Raw genomic sequence first — 21620 nt, forward strand, 5'->3', positions numbered from 1 at the left:
CCCTGCGTACGCCACTGTTCATGGGTAATATTTGCAATAGTACCAGTGCCTTTTTGTGTGTATGCGTCGACACGTTTAACAAGGTTTAAAATAGCACATGCATGTTCACCAAGAATAGCAATATCAATGACATCAGTTACGTAAAATAACAAGTCAAAACAATTGTCGCTTTTATCATAGCATTTGATTACGGTGGTACCATGCGGCTTAACAACCAGGGGTGCATTCCTAAAATTTTTTTTGGGGGGGCTCTAACACTTAGCTGTGTTGTTATAGACAAAGTATGTATAAGTAATCGGTGTAGGTTAGCCAACAATGTTTACCTTTTTTAAAAGGAAACACTGTTCAGTATGTTTTTACTTCTGAACATCATGTCGAAAAACAACCCATGCTAAAACATAGCTTAAAGTACAGAAAAAAGGTAGAATCAACAAAACGTGGTTGAATCCGATATAAAATTATAAGTCTGAAATTTGGCTTGGTTGCTACACTGCAATCTCTTTTGCTTTTTTTTTACTGCGTAGGCCTACACTTGAAACTCGATTTGTATGAGCTAATTCCAATCTCTTAACTCAATTGTAAACTTATTTGTATGAGCCAATCCTAAGCACACTTGCAAAAACATTGACTGCAATAGGAAAGTAAGGAAATGCAATTCTTGAAATGAGCGATTGTGGTTGCAGATTTGCTATATAAGAACCAATAAGCTGCCAATGTGACAGTTACACTAAAATCTCATGTAGTTATTAGCGAACAGTTTAAAAAACTCCAATTACAGCAAAAGCATATTCCAAGTTGGTGCAACAAATAGCCTGTCTGCCAGGTCTTTGGTTTTATGGGCTAAGTTAAAAGCACCACGACGGTCCTTGATTTTAGCCAGCAAACAGTTTTGCAGAGATCTGAGTTCATTCAATGTGGGCAGCTTAGAATGCTTAACTTGAATATCCACAGGCGACCGATGAGTCTGCAACCACTTCTGAGTTGCCGCAGTGCCATTCCATAAATGAGGAGGTGGTCCATTGATGCTGATGAACAACAATGCTAAAACAAGTGATATGGTCAGCCGTGATCGTAGCTGTGTGATGACTAAGTTCATTTGTGAAAATCCAGTTCGGCTTCTGCAGAACTTATAGCAATCATGTTTAGTACGGTACTACGTTCTTGAGCAACTTTATCATATCTGGGATATGACAAGGATTGTCAACATACAATCGAAAATCGGAGTGATGACATGAAATCTCTCCTCTATTTTTCGTAATCTCTGCTCCCCTTCTAACCATGGAACTTCGACTGCAGTAGGCCATAACTCTGGTACAATAATTTCCAAGCTCTTCACAGAATTTTCATTGTTGGTGTCCACCATCCTGCTTTCAATGTTGTCAACTAAAGCTTGAATAAACCGATTACGATCAAAAGAAGGGTAGTCTCTACGTCGAGCTTTGAACTGGTTCAATGTTGTGCCTTTAAAGGAGTAGTTATTGTACTTCCGGGACTCAAGGTAACGACTTCATCAAACGAATACTTTCCTTCTTGACTAGCTTTTTTTATTTGAAGTAGAGAATTAACAGTCCATTTGACATGACGATTAGCTACTACGAAGTTGATATTCCCAGTCTGGAGAGTTTCTGACAAAAGTGATAATTGGCGATTGCTATCAACTTATGTTCGTGTTTTTTTGCAGTTCTCTTGTGGGAAAGCTGTTAAAGTGTTACTTGTACAGTCGAGAAGTTGTTGCTCAGCCAGAAAAGCTGAAAAATGGAAGCTTGAACGAGCCCCCCTGAGCCCCCCCTATATCAAGCCTTTTAATATTTCGGGGGGCTAAGCCCCCCCGAGCCCCCCCAGGAATGCAACCCTGTTAACAACGCTATGACCAAAACCACAAAGCTTGGTGCTCGTCTGCTGCAATTCAAGACCGGACATTTGTGCAAAAAAATTGTAAGGAATAACATTTGCAGCTGCACCAGTGTCAAGCTTACACAATACAGAATATTTGTGACCATCAGGATCACCAATAAGCAGGCGAGTTTGCATTTTCGTGTTGCTTTCTTGTTCATCAATGGTAGAAACTTGTAGAAACGTTGGTTCTGATTCTTCGGCTTTGATGTCATGCATCGGCTTCGTAGGTGGATTTCGATTTAAAATTACCGATTACCGATTTAAAATGATTACGCACACCACAGTTGAGACATGTTTTACTTTTACCATAGGCAAGGCATTGTCTAGGTGCGTGGACTTTACCACAGTATCTACAACTGTCTCTTGGCTTTGGAACGGGTTGCGCCGCAGACAGGGTGGCCAGATGTTAATTTGGCAAGGAGCCAACTTCACGTTCAAAAAGGGCCAAAAAAGAGCCAACTTCTAAAACAAGGGGCCAAAAAAAGGGCCAACTCAATTTTCAAGTACTAAGAAGCAATTTCACTGAATTAGCAACACATTCTTAGCACTATAGCTATATATTTCACTTGTAAACAAAATAAGTAAGGTAATATCTTATTTAATAGTTATTGTGTAAACAAAAAATTTCACATTTCTTTCTTGTGCTAGTTGTAACATGTTATTTTGTTTGGTAGTTGCAGAAAACAATAGATTTGTTTGGCCTGCGGATGGAGCCTTAGCCTTGTGCTTATCAGTTTTCTCATGCCTTTCTAAATTAACGACCTTTGGAACAATAGTGCAATGGCATAACTTACAGAAATATTCTTCTGCTGCACCTGGAGCTCTTTTTACCCAAAGTTTTTTCTCAATTACTACTAACTTACCATTATATTTCCTACTGCTCTCATATCCTGCTTTCCACTTTTTTGGAATCCTAATCTTCCTGGATCAAGGTCAACAAACACAATTGAAATAAAATAGTGTACCAATATTGGTGTTATTGGGTTACCACCTGGTCACAGCGGTAAACCATAATCGCTTCGTGAGAAAATTGTAACGTAAGATTCCCGAATCCGTTCGTCTGTATGTAATGACCGAAAAAGAAACACTCCTTGAAACGTCTATTCAAAAAGTGTATTCCTGTAAAATTAGCCCGCGGCTATCGAAATCGGGATGCAACGCCGTACACCTCAAAAAACTGTCACTACAATACAAACTACTTAGTTAAAGACGGAATTTTTGTCCAGCTAGCAAGCACTAAGCAAACAGTTAAATGTGCGACTAACTCTCAAGCAACCATTTCACGAATGACCAGAATAGATATCAATATCTCAAATTCACGTATGCAGTACTGTGACGCAATAGTGACAGACATTGTCACGCAATTCAAAACAGGTGTTCAAAGCTGGTAATCCAATGTTTCCTGTTTAAACAAGTTTCAAACTGAAACAGGCCTAAACAGGTTTGACACAAGTCTTACGAACGATGTGCAATTTTGGCACATTTTCTAGCAACTTCCATGACGTAATATTCAGTAGACTTGAACGGTTTTTATATGACGTTTGATTAGGTGAACAATTGTCTGGAACATAGCGGCCCCTAGTTATGACAGTCTAACATGGCATAACTAAAAAAAATTTAAGGACAATTGTGAGCCAATGAATAAAAACACATGATACACAAATTGTTTGAATCACTCACGTTTAAGTTAATACGCAAATACAAAGGGCATGCAAAGAATGAACAGCAATAAGAATAAACACGACGATACATGAAATTGGTACCATAGGTACACGCTAAAATGACGCTATATACAATAGTTGCGATAATAACCGACTGTTCTGGGCTCAGACAAGGGTCGGCCACCGCAGACAAAACTAGGCTCAAACCCTAACACTTAGGTGTTCTTTACGGGGGCGAGGCACGAAATATCCCTCAACACGTAGTCTATTTTCACTTTCCCCGTACTCTCATCATAGTTGCAGACGGCAACTTTGGCTCTACGAACCACAGGCTTCCCTTTCCTATTTTGTGGAACTCCCTTATGCACTCTCCCAAGTTGATACTTCCCACGTTTACCAATGTCTTGGAGAGAACCCACCAGTACAAGTTGACCAGGCTCCAAATTCTCGGCCATTTTTTGCCATTTTTTCCGGCCCTGAAGACCTGGCAAGTAAAAATCGATCCATTTACTCCAAAACTGCTGAGAAAGTGACAAATTGAACCGATAATCCCTTCTTAGTTGGTCACGATCATGTGGTTGCCCAACAGCACAGTATGGGTCTAAGTATGGGGTCAAAAGTGAGGCAGGGGTGATGACAGTAAAATCTCTAGGGTCATCACTCAAAGGTACCAAAGGGCGTTCGTTCACGATCCGAACGGCACTGCCTGTGTACGTAAGCAGTTCAATGAAATTGGGCTTGCGTACTGAAGCGTCCAAAATGTGAAAAAAGTATTTGGTCACATCAGCCATGAAACCAAATCTTTCATGCCGAAATCTGGCCAAGACATCTGCCAGAAGGTTTAACAAGTCAGACAAGTCAGGACAAGAAGACATTACATCATTTACACAAGTTCCTCGGAATTCAGACTTGCCATCGTAAACAATGCGCTTTTTTAATTATGACGTCACAAAGTATGGTAAATACCATTCAAATCCCTTGACATTTCCTGCTTCACCAGCACGCTTAATATAGCCATTAGATTTAAGATCCTTCATGGTGTCAGTAAGGAAATCACAAAGTTCAGGTTGTTTTAAAGCCTTCTTTCTTAAAGCAGCAGCTCTATCTGACGCCAACACAAAATTGTTAGGTAAATCAATATCTTCCTTCAACGGTACAGGTATCTCAAATCGACCATCTTTCAACTCAATATTCGGTTCAACAAGTTCTCTAGCCAAAATGTCATTGCGAGACAATTCACAGGTTTCATTTTGCAAGGTCAAATCCTGAATGACTTTATTCAGGTCTGCTATTTCCATATCACGAGACTCAATTTTACGCTGAAAGCCAGAGATGACATCCGACTCTGAAGACGTCTGCACTCTGCACACGTTAGCAACGCTTTGATTTAAGGGTGACTTACCACCACAAGCCAACCAGCCGAGAGGAGTGAGTAAAGCATGCGGTTCACTACGATTTTCACCAACACGCTCTTCTTTTGCACACATCAAATAAGCGTTGTCGTTGCCAATAAGTACATCTACAGTACTACAATCATTCAAATGAAACATATTCACGTCATGAAAATGACGGAAACCATTTAAATCTTGTTTATGCGGTAAAGTTTTAACATCGTCAGCCCAAGCTGGGTTAACCACCGAAGTTATATCACAAAACAGTTCATCTGTCTCTAACGACTGGATGTTGAGTTTTACATGGTTAGCACAAGTAGGTTTCTGACCAGCCAGAGTATCCATTTTAAACGACGCTTTATCGTACGGTTTAAGACCAAGTTCGCACACCAAATCACTCGAAACAAACGTCAACTGCGAACCAGGATCATGCTGACAATACACCAACTTCGATTTGCCAGTCATTGGATTCAAAACACGAGCAGCAATAACGCGGTAAAAAGCTGCTTTAACATTTCCAATCTTAACATTACGCACAGGAACTCTGGCACGAGCATCATCTTTCCCAACCGAATCCAGAGAATCACGTGACGTCACATAAAAATCATGCAGAAGAAAATAGTGTTTCCTATCGTTGATAGGCCCACACTTACGACAGTTATTTGCATGAACGCAATCCCTAACCATATGCTGGCGCAAACAATTCAAGCATTTGCCAGCTTTTACAATAACATCTCTCCGACCTTTAGGTGTCAAGCGCAAAAATTCTTTACAATTAGACAAAAAATGATATTCAACTTGACCATGTGACGAACAATAAAAACATGCCGGTATGTCACTACGTCTGGCCACACCACAGCACGGGGCGCCAACAACTGTCGAGTACTGCAAACTCCCTGAAATCACATCATCTTCTTCTTCTTGCGTTTAAGGCCGCCACAGATCACGTTGTTACATCCAGGCACAGCAGCCAATGGATTGTGTATTCATCGAGCATTGTTAGGTCCACATGTCTATCTTGTGGTCTTCACATCATCATGGGGTTTTACCGACGTCTGCCTAACCGGACATGAAGGCAATTTTCCTTTGCCAAACTTTTTAAGATGCTGCGACTCACCAGAATCGCCCATTAGCATAATGCTAAAATCAGTCGACTTACGCGTTTCTTCCCGAACTACAAATTCAAACAAACTGTGAAAAGTAGGCTCATCAGTGCCACCATACTGATCACCTAAAAAGTCAAGATAACGCTGCTTAGCGTCAAACGGGAGTCGCTTAGCTAAATCCAAAACAAAACGTCCCTCCAACTTGTCACGCTGACCATAAGCTTGCGCATAAAGCAGACACTGCGACAATTCATCTTTAAACTCTTTCAAATCACTGGAAGAGATCGAAGTCAATTTGCTACCATAGCGATACTTTCTAATTTCCGGTTCGGCGAAAAGACCTCCACGAACTCCAAAACGTTGAGACAAGCGAGCTAATGACATTTCTATCCTGTCTTCCTCTGACAAGCCAGGAGTGTCGGAAACCAAATTAGCAATCGTTTGCGCAGCTGTTCTAACACAAGCTGCTTGTAACAAAGTCAATCGAGTTCCCTTAAAGGACGAAGCTGCCATTAAGGCCGTAACACGATTTTTAAAGAAGATAAATGGCATATTATTACCATCGTAACCAATCAAGGCCGCCTTATCGAAAAACGTCCTACTATTTTGGTATTCAAAAAAGCAATCCTGCTGTTGAGAACTCGATTTAGCGGGAGAAGACAAGCTATATCCCTTAAGGGGCTGAGGGGGCTCAGTCACGTGCACAGCACGATCAAGATCCCCACAAACGTTAAAATCAGTAGACGCGACACGCCTCTCACAACCACCCAAATTACGTGTAGCTGGGCGATCAAAAACTAGCGGCGCAGAAAACTGTGAAGGGGGCAAAGCATTACTGCTAATGGCGGCCCCGTGACCTGTACGCTCTTGGGGAGGAGTTCTGTTGTAATTCACAGGCCTTGGCTCTACAGCCTTCGGAAGACCCTTAGCTGCGGCCCCGAGACCTCCTGAAACAGCTGGAAACCGTGTGGATTGGACTGGACCACTTACGGATTGAACAGGTGTCTGGAAAAGGTTATCTAAATTTAATTGAGATTGATGTTCACTTCTGGAATGCCTAGAAGATCCCTTCTTAGAGCTACGCCGGGAGCCCAACTCCGAACGATATTCAGCTAAAACTACGTCTTTACGTTGTTCAGCCCTCAACTGAGCGTCTTTGAGTGCGAACTCAGCAGCTCTAGCTTCGGCTCTCGCGGCGGCCTCAGCAGCTCTCGCTTCAGCTTTCGCGGCGGCCTCAGCAGCTCTCGCTTCGGCCTCAGCTCTCGCGATGGCCTCAGCTCGTATGGCCTCAGCTCTCGCGGCAGCCTCAGCTCGTATGGCCTCAGCTCTCGCGATGGCCTCAGCAGCTCTTGCTTCGGCCTCAGCTTGTATCTGGAGCTCCTCTCGTCTTAACTGTAGGTTAATTTGTGCGACTATCCGTGACGAGCTCTCAGACATCCTAGTGCCTACATTTGAGGCGCTATCCTCAGGATGCATGTCAGCGTCCAACATATCTGAGAACTCTCTTACTTTTTCTTCGAAGTTATTTTTTAACGAGTTAAATTCGGGATCTACCCTATCACGAAGTTCTGCCAAGATTGCAGAGTTAAAAATTTTAGTCAAAAGAGCATGGAAATGCCGTAAATCCTCTTCCAAAGTAGAGAACTTAGATCTAAAAATTAACAGTTCCTGCTTATCACTCAAAGAACCTAGGGCTACAGAAAGTTCTCCAATTTGAGTCAAAATATCCCGTCTAAGATGCCGGGCCTCTCGAACTGACTTAGCCTCATCGTTACTGATGGGTCCCTCCCCAGAATGGCCTGCCCAACCGCAAAGAACATCATCAGGCTTAAACTCAGTCGAGTCGACGGCGGTCGAGTCCCTGTCGCCACCGAGTGTAGACATATTAAATGTTGGGGCTAAATTTAACAATTAAAAAATTAAGTTACACAAACACACAAATTATTACAGTAGTTATAAAAAACTTAACTGCAAAGACCGTAAAATACAAAAAAAAATTTAAATGCACGATACCGTAGCTGTACGAGTATATGATGTCCAAAAGTCCACAAAACTTGCTTGGATTCGTCCACTTGAATCTTCAAGCACAGATGGATTGTCTTTAATCTTCTTTCTTGCCAATGAATGTCAAAGTTATTTTTCTTCAGTACCAAACTGAGAAGAAATGTCTTTACTTTTTAGCTTAAAGTTCTTCAGTAGCCTACCAACTGAGAAGAAATGTCTCCAATTTTCTTTGCTTCTGTAGACTACCAACCAACAAGATCTTCTTTATTATTCTTTGTGCTCCTAAGTTCCAACTGACAACAGCGTCTTTATTTTTTTATGTGCTTCAAGTGCTTCTTGGCCTACCAGCTAACAAGCCACGTCTTTATTTTTTATGTCTTGCCTGTGCTTCCGTACAAACACTAGCCAGAGAATCGTCTTTATTTTTTATGGTCACAGCGGTAAACCATATTAATCGCTTCGTGGGAAAATTGTAACGCAAGATTCCCGAATCCGTTCGTCTGTATGTAATGACCGAAAAAGAAACACTCCTTGAAACGTCTATTCAAAAAGTGTATTCCTGTAAAATTAGCCCGCGGCTATCGAAATCGGGATGCAACGCCGTACACCTCAAAAAACTGTCACTACAATACAAACTACTTAGTTAAAGACGGAATTTTTGTCCAGCTAGCAAGCACTAAGCAAACAGTGAAATGTGCGACTAACTCTCAAGCAACCATTTCACGAATGACCAGAATAGATATCAATATCTCAAATTCACGTATGCAGTACTGTGACGCAATAGTGACAGACATTGTCACGCAATTCAAAACAGGTGTTCAAAGCTGGTAATCCAATGTTTCCTGTTTAAACAGGTTTCAAACTGAAACAGGCCCAAACAGGTTTGACACAAGTCTTATGAACGATGTGCAATTTTGGCACATTTTCTAGCAACTTCCATGACGTAATATTCAGTAGACTTGAACGGTTTTTATATGACGTTTGATTAGGTGAACAATTGTCTGGAACACCACCTTCTCCAGAAGACAAGACAAAAAAAAGTCACTGGCTACCAGCTCTCACAGCATCACATTACGTGAATGATTAATCTTTTCTCATTTCACAAGGATTCGTAGTTCGGACACCAAGCGTTTCAAAAAGATCTGGAAATTCGAGTTTTAAAATTTTAAAAGCAAAAATTTCTTACATATACTTTGAAAAAGGCCAAACTAAAATTTAAGGAACCAACTGGTTTTGAAAAAGGCCATAAAAGGGCCAAAGAACCAACCCAAAATTTGGGAGCCAGCTGGCTTTCAAAAAGGCCAAATTTTTGAAAGTTGGCCCCAAAAAGGCCAACCTGGCCGCAGAGGCTGCACTGTTCGTCATGGTTGGCTGGCGTTTACTACTACTGCTGTCGATATGTTGTGGTTGTGTGTTATTCATGACCAAAAATGGCTTCTTGTTGCGTCATAAGCGTGGCATAAATCAATGGCTTTTGCCAGCGTTAAGTCTGAGGTTTGCATCAGCTTTTCTCTGATGCTCTGGTTTGAAATACCACAGACAATTTGATCACGAAGACTTCTCTCTTTAACAGCTTGATTATGAACTGCACAGTCATTTGCAAGTGTTCTTAGATCATTAATCCAACAATCAAAAGACTCACCATCAAGTTGATTTCTATGCCAAAACAAGACTTAAGTTCGGAAAGTAATTAACGAATTGATCACTAGCAAATCCAAGTCAATGTCATCGCTTCCCACCAATATGGAAATAAATAACATTTTACACAAAACTGAATCAACCCACTTTGCAAACCTATTGAATGAGCACTTCACCAATATTGGTACTAATATGGCAAGTAAAATTAAACCAACTGGCGTATCCTCTTCAGATTTTTTAACAACAACATGCCAATCCAGTTTTTTACTTGAAGACATCAATCCCAGTGAGGTTTCAAACATCATAATGACATTGAAAACAAAAACTTCTCCTGGAATACACGATATCCCGATAAAATTCATCAAACTTGCAAACTGTATTATTTCACCCATTCTTGCTCGATTATACAACAACTGCTTTGCTCAAAAGACCTATCCAGATCCACTGAAGCTGTCTAAAATCATCCCAATACCAAAGGTATCCAATCCCACCGCTTTAACCGATCTCAGGCCAATATCTCTTTTGCCCACTTTCTCTAAAATTCTTGAAAAGCTTTTGTACGAACGAATGATTAAATTTCTGGATAAAAATAATATATTAACTCCCAGTCAACATGGTTTAAGGACAAACGATTCGACAGAACTCAGTATAACTCACATATATGATCATTTACTCAAAAACTTAAATAACAATAACTATACGTGCTCCATTTTTCTTGACCTGAGTAAAGCATTTGACACTGTTGATCATGGAATTTTATTGAACAAATTATATTGTTATGGTTTACGTGGAAAAATATGGAACTTGATGAAGTCTTATTTAACCAACAGACAACAATACACCAAACTTAACTCATTATCATCAAACTTTTCGACGGTCAAATGCGGCATCCCCCAAGGGTCAGTCCTTGGTCCTTTGTTATTTTTATTATATGTGAACGATCTACCTACTGCGTCCTCTTTCATGACCACTCTTTTTGCGGATGACACCAGCCTAAACATGACACACCATAATTTGACTTGCCTAGAACAACAAGCCAATGAAGAAATAAAAAAGATTGATGTATGGATGAGAACCAATAAATTATCGATTAATTACACTAAAACTAATTTTATGATCGTTTGTAGAAATCTTCCTGTTGCAAAATCGTTCTCTCTCACCTTAAACGGCCAAAGCATTAACAAAACTGATCAAGTAAAATATCTTGGAGTAACGATGGACCACAGATTGAACTGGAACGCCCATATCTCTGACCTTTGCACAAAATTGAGTAAAATATGTGGCATTGCTTACAAAATCAGATACTATGTCCCATTATCTACATTACGATTAATTTACTTTTCATTATTTAAATCAAATCTTCAATATTCGATAATTAATTGGGGTAGGGCCAACAAAACGTTAGTACACAAGGTGGAAGTGATTCAGAACAAATTTATTAGAGCGTGTTTGTTTGGTGACAGGAAAACTTCGACGACCTACATGTACAGCAAATTTCAGGTATTAAAAGTGAGTGACCTTGCAAAGCTGGCATATGCACAGTTCATGTTCAAGTACGAAAATAATTTTTTGCCAGCATGTTTCTCTGGCTACTTTGTTAAATTAGACGACATACATTAACATGATACAAGACATAAGGCTAAAACCAGATTTTTTCTTCCCAGGTTTGAAACAAACTTTGGCAAAAAAACACTCCATTTCTTGTGTGTGCAAGTGTGGAGTGAAATTTCACACGATGTAAAAGATTTACCGTTCCATTGCTTTAAAAAAAATCTCAAAAACCAACTGTTACATGAATATACATGCGTACCTTAAGTGCTCAATACAAAGGATAACTTACCTTTACAGTAGGCCTATATCATCATATCGTAAGTTACTTATTAATATTTGTTCTCTACAGTTATTAGTATCAAATTGCCCTGTTTTTGTATGCTTCACATAAAAATTGTTGCAATTCGGTGGTGGTATCCACGTTTTTCCTCGTTATTTCAGGAAAACTTTCGCAAGTGCTGTAGCCTATTATAGCACACAATCACTAATTATTGGTGGTTGGTCAATTCTTGGTCGTTGCTCGTTGGTTTGAATCTTCATCCTCGGCTTACTCAGTCTGAGAATGCAGATTCAAACCAACAGTAGTTGTTTTTCAATCTCAGTGGCGAACCCTTTTTATTCAATGAAGTAGTGTGCCTGCCTCTGCACACTAGTGTGTATGAATGTGTAGTTAGATTTACTGTGATGGGGTGGTGGCTGACTAGATGACTGCTTATGGTCTTTCGCTACCATCCTGATTGCGCCATAATCTAACCAACAGTTGTACAATGCATTGTTTTGACAATTACATTTTACTCTGATTATGTGTTAATATATGGCGCTGTTAAAACAAAATAAATTGACTTGACTTGGCAGGCAAAGAGCAAGGCAGGCAAAGAAAACCCCACAAAGAAATCCTACCACGGGCAAAGCCATTTCAAGCGCAACGCACCATAGGCCTTGCACGACTCACAAAATAGATAGGCTATAACTTGACGACATGAAAACAATGACAAAAACAAGTAAAACAAACTAGCAAAAACAACATCATCATCTTGCGGAAATTTAATTATACCCAGGGAAGTTATGTTTTGAAGATATCAAGCGTGCTTTGATAAAACTTGCGTTGATAAAGCGATAATTTTAGACCTCAGTCAGCTAAACTCGTCAGCTCCACACCGATCCAACGTTAGCAAACGTTGAATCAATGCAAAAACGACAGGCATCGCCAGCTGGGATGTAGTAGTGGCATGACACAGTAATATGATAAATTTGGGTTACCGTATGTTTTACACTTACTTAGATTTACCGTTCCATTGCTTTAAAAAAAATCTCAAAAACCAACTGTTACATGAATATACATGCGTACCTTAAGTGCTCAATACAAAGGATAACTTACCTTTACAGTAGGCCTATATCATCATATCGTAAGTTACTTATTAATATTTGTTCTCTACAGTTATTAGTATCAAATTGCCCTGTTTTTGTATGCTTCACATAAAAATTGTTGCAATTCGGTGGTGGTATCCACGTTTTTCCTCGTTATTTCAGGAAAACTTTCGCAAGTGCTGTAGCCTATTATGACGATCCAGTCCAAGATATTGATATAAAACAACTGGTTGGAGCACATGGCCACCGCTTCACCGAAAGATGGCGATTGGTCGAAGAGGATGGAAAAACTTCTGCAGACTCTGTCGAACTTCTGTGGACAAAAAAACACAAGAACCAGAAGGCCAGTAGGAGTACTTACAACCTTACTATTTTGCTAATAAATCTACACACATTGGCCTATTATTTCTGGGCAAAAAAATATATATATATATTAGTATGTTTGGTGCATGTAATACTTAGATAGGATTATTTCAAGGAAGATTTAGCTTGTTCATTTTTGATTTAAAGCCTTTTACAGTTTTGCATTCATTTCTTATAGTAGGGGAAAGCTTGTTCCAAACTGTTGGCCCCATGTACCGTATTGATTGTTTGCAAGTGTTTATTCTGCAATATATCGGAATATAAGGAGAATTACTTCTTGTTGTTAGGCTACTTGATTGTTTACACATAATTATATCATTGAATGTTGTGGGAAGTAGCTTTTTTGAATATTTAAACATGAAAGTTGCAATCTCTGTATTTTTCATGTGGTTAATTGATTTTAAATTATTGAGTTCCATTACTCCTTTTATGCTTTCTCTGCGGTCAATGTCAAATACAATACGAAGAAAGTTATTGCATGTACGTTGCAGCTTTTGCAATGTAGTTTTGTTTTCATGACACCATGTTGAGATACAATATAATATCTGACTCTCAACTAGAGAATGGTAAATGGAGAGAAGTGCTTGTTTGTTTAGGAAAGGCTTAATTTTTTTTGTCACGCAGAGTGTTGATCTTATTTTTTGAAGCAAGATTTCCATATGAGATTTCCATGACAAATGCTCGTTTACAATTATTCCCAGAAACTTCATTGAGGCAACTTGTTCTATGTTGTTTTTTCGAATATTTAAGGGTGGGTTGCATGATAGTGTCTTGCTTCCTTGACTTGAAAATAATATATGTTTGGTTTTGGTGACATTTAGAGACAATCGATTTGTTGATAGCCATTGATCTATGCATACAAGCTCTTGATTTGCCATATCATATACAGTAGAAACGGTTTTATTTTTATATATAATGGTGGTGTCATCTGCAAACATAATTGCAGTTCCGTGTTGAAGGCAGTTAGGAAAGTCATTTACATAAATCAGGAATAGAAGAGGGCCTAAGATAGACCCTTGTGGGACACCCAAAGATATGTTGTTAACATTAGAAGATAGTGTGCCATTGAAAACCACTCTTTGTTTTCTATTACTCAGGTAACTCATGAACCAGTCATAGGCCACGCCTCTTATTCCGAAATGATATAATTTAGCTAGCAATATTTTATGGTCAATGGTGTCAAATGCTTTAGATAAATCAAGAAAGATTCCTAATGCAAGATGGTTGTCATTGAGTATACTGGTAATACTTTCTATTAGCATTGAAGCAGCATGGCTTGTGGAATGATTTTTTCTGAAACCAAATTGATTGTTATAGAAAAATTTATGTCTAATTAAAAACGAGTATAATCTGTTGTACATGATTCTTTCTAATATCTTTGAAAAAACAGGTAGTAGGCTGACTGGTCTGTAGTTGTTTGAATCTTTGCAGCTACCCTTTTTAAAGATAGGTATCACCTTCCCCAATTTAAACGAATTTATAAATTTTCCACTCGTTAAAGATAAGTTAAATATATGAGTTAAAGCATGCAGTATATTGTTTGGGGTTGACTTTACAACTATGGATGGTATTTCATCGAAGCCACTGCTAGTTTTTGCTGGCATAGCATGAATAATATTGTTAATTTCATTCAAAGTAGTTTGATAAATATAAATTGTCTCAGACCATGGAGAATCAAGATATGTTGAAAATATTGTATTTGATTTGGGAATTTTTTTTGTAAGGGAATGGGCAGCACAGGAAAAGTGATCATTGAAGTGATTTGCAATAGTTAATCTGTCAATGACTGTACTATCATTTATTTTGATGCCATGGTTAGTCTTAGACTGGGATTTACCTAGTAGATTGTTGATTGTTTGCCAAGTAGCTTTCATATTAAACTTTTGCTTTTCAAATTTAGATTTATAAAATTCCTTCTTTTTTTGTTGAACTGTATGGAAGTATAAGTTTCTTGCAGAGGTGTAGTTCTTTTTGGAGTGAATAGTTTTATTTGCTATGTACTTTTTAAACAAACGCTCTTTTCTTCGTAATAGATGTAGTAGTTCTCTATCAAACCAAAATTTATTCTTTTTTAAAGGTGTTTTTTGTAAAGGAAAATGCTTATTAAATTGACTAGTATATTCTCCTATGAATGACTCATAAGCTTCATCACCATCAGTTTGATTTAAGCAACATGTGATGTCCATATTTTCCAGAGCATTTGAGAAATTTTGTATGTTTGAGAGATTAAATGATCTGGTATATTGATGACATGTAACTGAGGGTTTTCCAATATTTGTACAATGCATAACTGGGAAGTGGTCTGAGATTGCATTAATTAGAATTCCACACCGACTTTCATTACCTGTTTGCACATTGGACCATATTTGATCTAAGACTGTTGCACTGGTGTCAGTTATTCTAGTAGGTTTATTAATTAGTGGGTAAAAAGAATTTGAGAACATCAGGTCTGTAAAATTGCCTACATTGATGTTTTCATAATCCAATAAATTATAATTAAAATCTCCCATTATGTAGCATTGTTTTGATGTACCTATGTTGTTAATGCACTCACTAAGAAGATCAAGAAATTCCAAATTTGACTTAGCATCCAATGCAGGTGCTCGATAAATGCTACCACAGGTCACTTGTTTGCCACCAATAAAAATATCAACAAATAGAGATTCGAATACTTTTTCTTTCATAATGGTTATGTCATCGCGCTTGGTATACATAATGTCACTTTTTAAGTATATTCCTACCCCTCCACCGCGACTGTTTATTCGAGCATTTGATATGAATGTATAGCCTGGTAGGTTTAAGTAAGGACCTTTTGAATTAGGCTGAATCCATGTTTCGACAACAGAAATTAGATCAGGACTAATGGGTATAGACATCAGCAGGGCCTCAAGTTTGGTGAAATTATTTACATTGACTATGGACCGAGCATTGATACATAATGAAGAGAAGACTGGCCCCAGTGAGCAGTCCATTTTTAGTTTGTTGACAGTTGTTGAGTCTAAATATGTTTCAGATATGTTAGGCATAAAAAGGTCATCTATGTCATTGTGGTTTGTGTGAGATATACTAGCAAACATATCATTCAGATAGTCAGGCTTGAAGGTAAGATTTGATACACTGTGGCTTCCAACCAGTGTAACTATTTCTGTATTGGATAGATGTACAAAAGGGGGATTCCAGTCACTGCACAATGTACATGTCCATTTTTTTGTGTCCTGGTAAGTTGCGCTTTTTTTACAACATTTGATATGAGCTTCAATGGGACAAGTTAAGCAGTTAATAAACTTTTGATTTTTTCGGATTGTTTTCATGCAATAGTTACATTTTGGTTTTGTATTCATGTATAAAAACTTGAAAAAAAAAAAAGGTATAAAGTAGGGTTGGTTCAAAAGCTAAGCTTTTCAAAGGTTCTAGGGAATGCACCAAGTAAAAGGTTCCTGAGTTTGGTTTTACAGTCATTTATAATAATATGTCATATGGTTTGTTTAGCTTCAAAATAGTTGAAAAACAGCATAATAAAAACAGAGAGAGACTGTTCACAGCATAATGTAAACTATATGATATAGTTAAATATATAACTGTAAACAGGTAACATGAAATATGTAAGGTAACATGTAGGCCTAATATGTAAACAGGTAACAGGTAATATGTAACTGTAAACAGCATTATGTTATTTAACAAAATAGTTTAAGATGGACTTATGGTTAAAGATTTTAGGAATGTCTGAAAAATCATCTATGACTTGCCTTTTATTATCCCAGAAGCACCACACAGTTCCTTTGGATGTCCAGACATCCTTGAAGCCAAAGGCATCTCTTGCTTGACGAAGTAGTGCAAGACGTCGCTTGGTCAAGAACTCTGTGATTGACAGTTTAGGACCATCATCAGTTTTCAGTTTACTTTTGCAATAAAAAATTTCATCCCTTGTCATCCTTCTAACAAATTTAATAATTATTGGTTTATTTTTATTTTTTGATGGCAAGGGGTGGCATGCATCTATGTCTCTCACTGTAAGACAGTTTGTTGGTTTAATAATTTTATTTAACTTTTTTACTACATATTCAGAATAACCAATGTTACTTCCCTTGCTTGGTGTATCATTGCATCCATGCAGTATGAGGCAATTGCTTCGCCCATACTGCTCCAAGTCATCCAGCTTGCGATCCGTCCTGTATGCAGACTGTTGGAGGTGCCAAACTTGCTCTTGGAGAGCATAGACCTGTTTGGATAGCTCCGACAACTCCACTTGTTGAGCCTGCTGCAGCCCATCTGCAAAAGATGAAGACACAGCAACAGCAGGGGGTGCAGCAGTGGTTAGGTCATTATTGTATTTTTGTTCATACCTTTCTTGTCTTTTCAAAATCTCTTCCATGCCTGTCAGTATCTGATCCATCTTTGCCTTGTTGTCCTCAGAATTCATGTTGCAGTTTGATATTATTTTTGGGTTATTTAATACGATATTATTAGTGAAAGGTACAGGAACCTATACAACACTCTGCTACTCCAGCATTCCCTTATTCAAATAGAATGTGTGGGCACATTTGTCATGAAAAAAGGTTCGTGTATTTTCTTTGTTAAAAGCAAAAACTTTCTTGATTTTGTCAGATGATACTATAAAGATGAAAAAAAATTAGGGTGGCATTTTTTCTGTGCATTCTAATGACCTGAAATCCCCTATCAAAATGGCCATAATGAAGTTTTGGCCCCATTCATCAACAATAAAAGATTTACAAAAGTACTTTATGACGTAAATACTTTGTAACAAAGTTACTTTGTGACGCACATACAGCAAGCTTATTGAATTATTTTAATCAGCTGTTTTTTATAATGTGTGACGTCATAGATGAATGACAGTGGGCTACCAGAGAGAACCCAAGCTAAGCTTGTAGAACGATTTTTACAGGTTTACTCAGGCTGCTGAATAAAAATAACAAAAAAGTGATACTGGAGTAAAGGGCGAAACAGCCTGTTAAAGATTTTTAATAAATTGAAGAACTCATAGGAGCTGCTTTTTATGTAGAAATAGTTTCTGGCGATGATCTGTTAAGCAAACAGTCTGCGAGTAGCCAGAGTGTCTAATGATCACATGTGATACACAAATAAACCACTATTGCCCATGATCATTTAAATTATGCACGCGTGTTACCTCTTTACATTTTTACAATGCAGCAAGCAGAAAAGAAGCACCCAGAGATTTGGGCAGAGTTGGAAGGAAGGTGCAACTGCCACAAGAACAATATTCCATGTAGGCTACAGAAGTCTGTGGTCTCAGCTGTAAAAACAAAACTATCTAACCAGTGATAAATGAAGACTGAAAATTTTGAAGATGAATTGCTTTCTTTGACATTTAATAAATATTATAAATTCCGTAGATGTCGGTTGTTAACGATAGTAACTGCCATTTAATCAGAAGGCCTAAGACTTTTACATCTTTCGCGTGTAATACGACTTAAAGGATCGAACATTAATTCAAGTTTCATTGTAGGCCTATTTAGATCAGTTCATTGTCTTTCTAGTGGCGTATTCTTTGTGAAAAATGCATGCATTTAAGTTAATACAGTCCTTGGTGTAAAACTACAAAATTACGTAGGTAGCTTATAGCATAGGCCTACGTTTCGGGTGGGCGGGGGGATTTTGAATAACTTAATATTTTAAAATTTGGCACTTGTATGTCATATATGTAACCTAAATTCGATGATTCCATTAGATTACCTGGCTCAGAAAACATATATTCAGATACTTTATTTGTAATTGTAGCCTATAGCCTACTTGCGAAAATATTGCATAATTATTATTGTGCCCCATCTTGGATTTCGTGCCCCAAAAATGTTCAGAAAAAATGCCACCCTAATTTTTTTAAGCTTAGGCTATCCGCTATCATGTTTTCTTTCAGAAACAAGTGAGTTTTTGCTTTTAACAAAAAAAACTATTTGCTATCATTATCATCATTGTCTGGAAAGACGAAATTGCTAAAAATTTCTTGTGCTGCAGTCCCAGCACAGTGTAGCAAGATTGCGACTTGCGTCTCTGCTGATCTCAGCGGCTACATAGTAGGTTCGGAAAGACATCTCCCATCTTTTCCATGCTTCTGCTATGCTTGAACTGTTAAAGTTTATCGGGGCAGGCTGCTTAAAATCTGCCATGTTTTAAGACTAAAAAAACGATTATTGATAATTCTTCTTGCAATACGTAGGTTCAAATAAGTTCTGACACCATGTAACGTCTTGATCTCTCAAGATATATTGATTCTTATACTGAATTATAGCTTCATCAAACTAGCGTCTTGCGCATACATCAGTAACTCGTGAGAATGTATATTTTGTCATAATGATGGTAACCGCACATATATACAAATGGTAGATGGCGCTATCGTTCAATCTGTTACAATCGCCTTTTATCCTCCCCCCTAAATACGCTACTGGTTGCAATTATTGTGACAACTAGCCTACGTCATATGGGGTGTCCAACTATCGTATACGCCCCAAGGTGGGCGTCTTTAAAAGTAGCGCACTACCGCTCCAAATCGATAAAAGTAGCGCGCGCTATACCGTTACTTCTCTAGCCATTTTTGCCTCAACAACTGACAGAACCACTCTGTGACGATTATTCGTTAACACTGCCATTTCAACGTCGTCATAGAAACATGTTCTAGGTGAAATTTCTTGTTGCGCATCTTTCAAAAACTAGAGCATTTTAAAATGCGAGTCGCTGAGTCCTGCTCTCTTCAGCACGTGTTTTCCAGCGGAGAAAGATCTCTCCACCACAGCACTGGAAGGAATAGAGTGTTGTATAAACAGAGACGTTATAAACCGGCACTAAAAAAGCTCAAAAACTTGCTTCTGTCTGAAAATTAAATAGACCGCCTCCACTAGACTTTTTTTATGTACCGACGTTTCATGCGATGACACCAACACACCAAAAATTCATCCTCGCAGTCGTGACTGGTGTTAGTGTCACTCTTGTCGGTATCAACGTGGCTTGATGTTTCCCGCAATGGTCGAACGATTTTTGTCTTGATGTTTTCACGGGTTGTTTCCATAAATTTTTTTTCAAAAACGAGTTATTGTTTTCACATTAAATTGGAAAGTAGCGGGAGTGCAACTGAACAAAATGTAGCGAGTCTCCGCTGCATTAAAACAAAGTAGCGCGCTACTGCTCACGCCGCATGAAGTGTCCATATGCCGCATTGGGTGTCCAATCGAGATAAGGTCCAACTCGCCAACATCGCATGGAGTGTCCAACTATCCTTCAACAGCGCGAAGGAACCTTCCGTCAGAGGGCTACCAAGAGCTGAACAACAAAAAGTCGATCTGGAAACTGGTCGCATGCAAGCTGCACAAAAAGACTTTCCTCTGCAAGAATGAGCGGATGGGCAAACTTCTCGATGTTTCTTAGATGTTGACCAAGCGACAAATGCATAGCATAAGAACACGGTGTGGAAGCTCTTGCCTGCGGATAGCGTTGCAAGACAGTTCAATATATTGCACAAACATCGTACAATTTGAAGACAGTGCCGAACAACACTCCAAAACAAAACTGTGAAGATAAGTTGGTAAACAGACTTCACCAGGAAACGTTCCAACCACAACATCCCTACAAAATTACGTCAGAGTATGGTAAGGCAACGTTAGCGCTATGCCGAAGAAACAAATTCAGCTACTTGTGAAGTCTTCACAATCCAACTGTCAGAGCTGAATGACAATCCTCCCAGTGATTGAAAGGTTGCCTCCATTCACAGGATAGGACCAGCAGAGGGCGATAAAGAACACGGAGAATTAACAATGTTACAAAAACAAAACGTCCTAAGAGAATCTGTGAAGTTACGTATGTGTGAGCCCAGAAGCAAATAAATAATGCGAGACATGGACAGACGGCAGGTCGGTCCATCGCAATCAAGACCGGCACGTAGTTTGGATGGTATTTTACTGTACATCTGAAAGATGTTTTACGTGTGCAGCAGATTTCAACCTTCAAGCGACGTGGAGATCTAGGGATCGGCAGGTGGAAGGAGACCTCGCTCGGCGGGAAGCTTTCCTACGTCTTCCACTGCAAGTAAACGCACACATTACATTGTGTCGTAATAAAACTTATGGCCTGGAAACATGATAGCATTGGATAGTGGCCATGTCTCCAAGCAAAAAACATTCATTGTCGCAATGAACCAAATGCGAGGAGAGTCATCAACAATGACTTATGCGCCACCCAGTGGTGCAGTAACAATCTCGTACCGCCAAAGTGATCAGGAAGCAAGTTAATTACGTCATGGAAATAGAATGAGCATTAAAAATTATAATGGAACTTGTTGGCTCAGCTATTCAAGACCGCACACGTCAGTAGGACAACATTCTATTGAAAATATTGTTCAAGGGTATGGAAAAACAAGGTTGGATCTTGACTTGGAAGGTTTATTCTTTGGTGACAACCACGTAAGCGAGCACTTTTTTCTAATCACGTTTTTAATTGGTTTCATTGCAAAATGTAGCTCCTGCGCTAGATTAAACAAAAAAGTAGAATGCGGATAAAAAAATACATATTTGTGACCAGTTTTAAACATCACACAAACTGGTTGGTTGGTTTTGAATCTTGACCCTGGGACTGACAAAGCCTTGATAGATTATTCTTGGTAGTTTCGCATACTTGTA

The 21620-nt window shown here is 38.7% G+C and overlaps 1 protein-coding gene across 1 annotated transcript in view; it reads right to left on the reverse strand.

Annotated features, from left to right (window-relative positions):
* Positions 1 to 20416: 20416 nt before the first annotated feature.
* Positions 20417 to 21620, reverse strand: part of LOC145786311 (protein CLEC16A-like) — a 31541-nt gene continuing 30337 nt past the window's right edge. The window contains exon 25 of the mRNA XM_082597950.1: positions 20417 to 21024. Coding sequence (XP_082454076.1) covers positions 20966 to 21024 — 59 coding nt within the window. The 3' untranslated portion in view covers positions 20417 to 20965. The remainder of the gene's footprint in view (positions 21025 to 21620) is intronic.

This window comes from Aplidium turbinatum, chromosome 17 (genome assembly GCF_918807975.1).
Source record: "Aplidium turbinatum chromosome 17, kaAplTurb1.1, whole genome shotgun sequence".
Lineage (NCBI taxonomy): Eukaryota > Metazoa > Chordata > Ascidiacea > Aplousobranchia > Polyclinidae > Aplidium > Aplidium turbinatum.